The sequence below is a fragment of the Priapulus caudatus genome, unplaced genomic scaffold (genome assembly GCF_000485595.1).
Source record: "Priapulus caudatus unplaced genomic scaffold, Priapulus_caudatus-5.0.1 Scaffold1594, whole genome shotgun sequence".
Lineage (NCBI taxonomy): Eukaryota > Metazoa > Priapulida > Priapulimorpha > Priapulimorphida > Priapulidae > Priapulus > Priapulus caudatus.
The window spans coordinates 47973-52787 of record NW_014578655.1 but is presented as its reverse complement, the minus strand read 5'-3'; the positions used below and the strand labels follow the sequence as shown (position 1 = coordinate 52787).

The 4815-nt window shown below is 51.1% G+C and overlaps 1 protein-coding gene across 1 annotated transcript in view; it reads left to right on the top strand.

Moving 5' to 3' along the window:
* The first annotated feature begins 2087 nt into the window (after positions 1-2087).
* LOC106817095 (ATP-sensitive inward rectifier potassium channel 11-like) overlaps positions 2088-4815 on the top strand; it is a 6993-nt gene continuing 4265 nt past the window's right edge. Inside the window, exons 1-2 of the mRNA XM_014821744.1 lie at positions 2088-2105; positions 2264-3428. Coding sequence (XP_014677230.1) covers positions 2088-2105; positions 2264-3428 — 1183 coding nt within the window. The remainder of the gene's footprint in view (positions 2106-2263; positions 3429-4815) is intronic.

The following is a 4815-nucleotide window of genomic DNA, read 5'->3' as shown; positions in this document are numbered from 1 at the left end:
AGTTCATGCTGTTTGTGTTCTCAAGTTCATGCTGTTTGTGTTCTCAAGTTCATGCTGTTTGTGTTCTAATGTTCATGCTGTTTGTGTTCTTATGGTAATGCTGTGCCTGTTCTTACGTTCATGCTGTGTGGTCTTATGTTCATGATGTGTGTTCTTATGTTTATGCTGTGTGGTCTTTTGTTCATGCTGTGTGTGTTCTTACGTCATGCTGCGTGGTCTTATGTTCATGCTGTGTGTGTTCTTATGGTAATGCTGTGCCTGTTCTTATCGTCATGCTGTGTGGTCTTATGTTCATGCTGTTTGTGTTCTTATGGTAACGCTGTGCCTGTTCTTACGTTCATGCTGTGTGGTCTTATGTTCATGCTGTGTGTGGTCTTATGTTCATGCTGTGTGGTCTTATGTTCATCCTGTTTGTGTTCTTATGGTAATGCTGTGCCTGTTCTTACGTTCATGCTGTGTGGTCTTATGTTCATGATGTGTGTTCTTATGTTTATGCTGTGTGGTCTTTTGTTCATGCTGTGTGTGTTCTTACGTCATGCTGTGTGGTCTTATGTTCATGCTGTGTGTGTTCTTACGTCATGCTGTGTGGTCTTATGTTCATGCTGTGTGTGTTCTTACGTCATGCTGTGTGTGTTCTTACGTCATGCTGTGTGTGTTCTTATGTTCATGCTGTTTGTGTTGTTATGTTCATGCTATGTGGTCTTATGTTCATGCTGTGTGTGTTCTTACCTTCATGCTGTGTGTGTTCTTACGTTATGCTGTGTGTTGTTATGTTCATGCTGTGTGTTCTTATGGTAATGCTGTGTGTGTTGTTATGTTCGTACTGTGTGTGTTCTTACGCGCATTCTGTGTGTGTTCTTATGTTTATGCTGTGTGTGTTCTTATGTTCATGCTGTGTGTGTTCTTATGTTCATGCTGTTTGTGTTCTTATGTTCGTGCTGTGTGTTCTAATGGTAATGCTGTGTGTGTTATTATGTTCATGCTTTGTGTGTTCTTATGTGCATGCTGTTTGTGTTCTTACGTTCATACTGTGTGTGTTCTTATGTTCATGCTGTGTGTTCTTACGTTCATGCTGTGTGTGTGTTCCTGCGTTTGTGGTGTGTATATATTCCGTCGTTCGTGGTGTTTTTGTGTTACTTACTGAGTTCATGCTGTGTGTGTGTTCCTAAGTTCATGCTGTGCGTGTATATTCCAACTTTCGTGCTGTGTATGTATGTGTGTTCCCACGAACGTGCTGTGTATGTTCCTACGTTCGCGCTGTGTGTGTTCCTGCGTTTGTAATGTGTGTGTATTCCTACGTTCGGGCTGTATATGTTCCAACGTTCGTCTTGTGTATGTTCCAACGTTCGTACTGTGTGTGTTCCTACGTTTATGGTGAGTGTGTGCGTGTTCTAACGTTTGTGGTCTGTGTTTGCGTGCGTGCGTGCGTGCGTGCGTATATGTGTGTATGTATATATGCGCGCGTAAGTGCGCGTAGGCACGCGCGCGTGCGTCTACGCGAGCGGGCGTGTGTGTATGCGTGCGTCCATGTCTCTTCGTGCGTGCGCGCATGTCTCAGCATGTGTGTGTGCGTGTATGCGTGCGTGCCTGCGTGTGTGTATGCGTGCGTGCATGTCTCTGCGTGCGTGCGTGCATGTCTCAGCATGTGTGCGTGCATGTATGCGTGCGTGCGTGTGTGTATGCGTGCATGTATGTCTTAGTATGTGTGAATGCGTGCGTGCATGTCTCAGCATGTGTGCGTGCGTGTATGCATGCGCGCGCGTGTGTGTATTCGTGCGTGTATTTCTGAGCATGTGTGCGTGCGTGTATGCGTGCGTGTATTTCTCAGCATGTGTGCGTGCGTGTATGCGTGCGTGTGTGCGTATGCGTGCGTGTATGTTTTAGCGTGTGTGAATACGTGTGTGCATATCTCTGCGTGCGTGCTTGTATGTCCCTGGCGTCTCTCTCATGCGTGTATGTATTTCGTCATCGTTGCAGTCGACATATCCACGACCGGGACCCTTCGCGCTGCACCACCTACACCCGCCTTGCCGACCCCGTCGCCGTCGCCATGCTGTCGGCACAGCCGCCGCCGACGTCGCGCGTCGATGACAGCTTCACGAACGGTCGCCTCAACAACATCGCCGGCCCCCTGAGGGCGCCACTACCGCCGACGACGACGACCGCTACCGCCGCCGACGAACCGACGAAGAAAACGAAGAAGAAAAATGGCGCCGACGTCGCAGCGCCGCGAGCGTACTCGCTCTCGAGTGCCTTATCGCAGACGATCTTCTTCGCCGGCCGACGTCGCGTGCCGCACCACCGACGCGTCGCCAACAAGAACGGTTCGCTGAACGTCGATCACTCGCGGAAAGATTTCGCCGCCAACCGTCGCTACCTGTCCGACCTCTTTACGACGATGGTCGAGATGCAATGGCGCTGGACAATACTCGTCTTTGCGCTCGGCTTTCTCGTCAGCTGGATCTTCTTCGCCGTCGTCTACTACGTCGCCGCGTACGCGCACGGCGACTTCACGAGGGAAAACCTCGCGAAAACTCTCAACGGCACGTGGACTCCCTGCATCGTCGCGCATTTCTCATTCACGGAGACGTTTCTGTTCTCGCTCGAGACGCAGCACACGATCGGTTACGGCTCGAGATCGATCACCGAGGAGTGCCCCCTCGCCATCCTCAGCCTCATCTGCCAGTCGATCTTCGGCGTGCTGATTCAATCGCTGGTCGTCGGCATGGTGTTCGCGAAGGCGACGCGGCCGAAGAAGCGCGCGCAGACGCTGATGTTCAGCAAGACGGTCGTCGTCAACATGCGCGACGGTCGTCTATGCATCGAATTCCGCGTCGGCGACGTCCGCCGCTCGCAGCTGATCGACGTGCACATGCATGCCGTCGTCGTCATGCGTCACACGTCCCGCGAGGGGGAGCTGAAGCCGCTCTACCGACACAAGGTCAAGCTGAGCGTCGACGCTTGCAGCGACGAAGTTTTCATGCTGTGGCCCGTCGAGGTGACGCATCGAGTCGACGCCGACAGTCCGTTCTACTCGATGACGCGCGACGACTTCGCGCGACGCAAGTTCGAGATGATCGTCTCGCTAGGTGGCGTCATCGCGTCGACGGGGCAGACGACGCAGGGCCGCACGTCGTACCTGAACGGCGAGGTGCGCTGGGGCGAGACGTTCTCGCCGCTAGTGCAGTACGACGATGAGCGTCGGCTGTACAAGGTCGACTTCGCGCGCTTCGACGACACGTATCCGACACCGATGACCGGTCTCAGCGCGAAGCAGTACAGCGAGCGACGCGCCGCGGAAGGCGGCGAGCCCGAGGAAGATGCGAAACACGGCGAGCTGAGGAGGCACTCGCACGCCGCCTGCACGGGCGTCGAACTGCTGCGGCTTACACCCGGAGCGGACCCCCCGCTGAGCGAGGATGAGGAAGGCGGGCAGCGGGAGGGGGAGACGGAGGAGGCGGACGAGGAGGAGGACAGGGACCAGGAGGAGAGGGAAGCGTATAGGCGTTCGCTGGCTTCGTATGGGTCGTCAAATAGCTACCATAGCAGCATGGATTGCTGTGTGGTCTTTTGTTCATGCTGTGTGTGTTCTTACGTCATGCTGTGTGGTCTTATGTTCATGCTGTGTGTGTTCTTACGTCATGCTGTGTGTGTTCTTACGTCATGCTGTGTGTGTTCTTATGTTCATGCTGTTTGTGTTGTTATGTTCATGCTGTGTGGTCTTATGTTCATGCTGTGTGTGTTCTTATGTTTATGCTGTGTGTGTTCTAATGTTCATGCTGTTTGTGTTCTTATGGTAATGCTGTGCCTGTTCTTACGTTCATGCTGTATGGTCTTATGTTCATGATGTGTGTTCTTATATTTATGCTGTGTGTGTTCTTATGTTCATGCTGTGTGTGTTCTTATGTTTATGCTGTGTGTGTTCTTACGTTATGCTGTGTGTTCTTATGTTCATGCTGTGTGTGTTCTTATGTTCATGCTGTGTGTTCTTATGTTCGTGCTGTGTGTTCTAATGGTAATGCTGTGTGTGTTGTTATGTTCGTACTGTGTGTGTTCTTACGCGCATGCTGTGTGTGTTTTTATGTTTATGCTGTGTGTGTTCTTATGTTTATGCTGTGTGTGTTCTTAGGTTCATGCTGTTTGTGTTCTTACGTTCATACTGTGTTAGTTCTTATGTTCGTGCTGTGTGTTCTAATGGTAATGCTGTGTGTGTGTTCTTATGTTCATGCTTTGTGTGTTCTTATGTGCATGCTGTTTGTGTTCTTACGTTTATACTGTGTGTGTTCTTATGTTCATGCTGTGTGTTCTTACGTTCATGCTGTGTGTGTGTTCCTGCGTTTGTGTTGTGTATATGTTCCGTCGTTCGTGGTGTTTTTGTGTTACTTACTGAGTTCATGCTGTGTGTGTGTGTGTTCCTAAGTTCATGCTGTGCGTGTATATTCCAACTTTCGTGCTGTGTATGTATGTGTGTTCCCACGAACGTGCTGTGTATGTTCCTACGTTCGCGCTGTGTGTGTTCCTGCGTTTGTAATGTGTGTGTATTCCTACGTTCGGGCTGTATATGTTCCAACGTTCGTCTTGTGTATGTTCCAACGTTCGTACTGTGTGTGTTCCTACGTTTATGGTGAGTGTGTGCGTGTTCTAACGTTTGTGGTCTGTGTGTGCGTGCGTGCGTGCGTGCGTGCGTGCGTGCGTGCGTATATGTGTGTATGTATGTGCGCGTAAGTGCGCGTAGGCACGCGCGCGTGCGTCTACGCGAGCGGGCGTGTGTGTATGCGTGCGTGCATGTCTCTGCGTGCGTGCGTGCATGTCTCT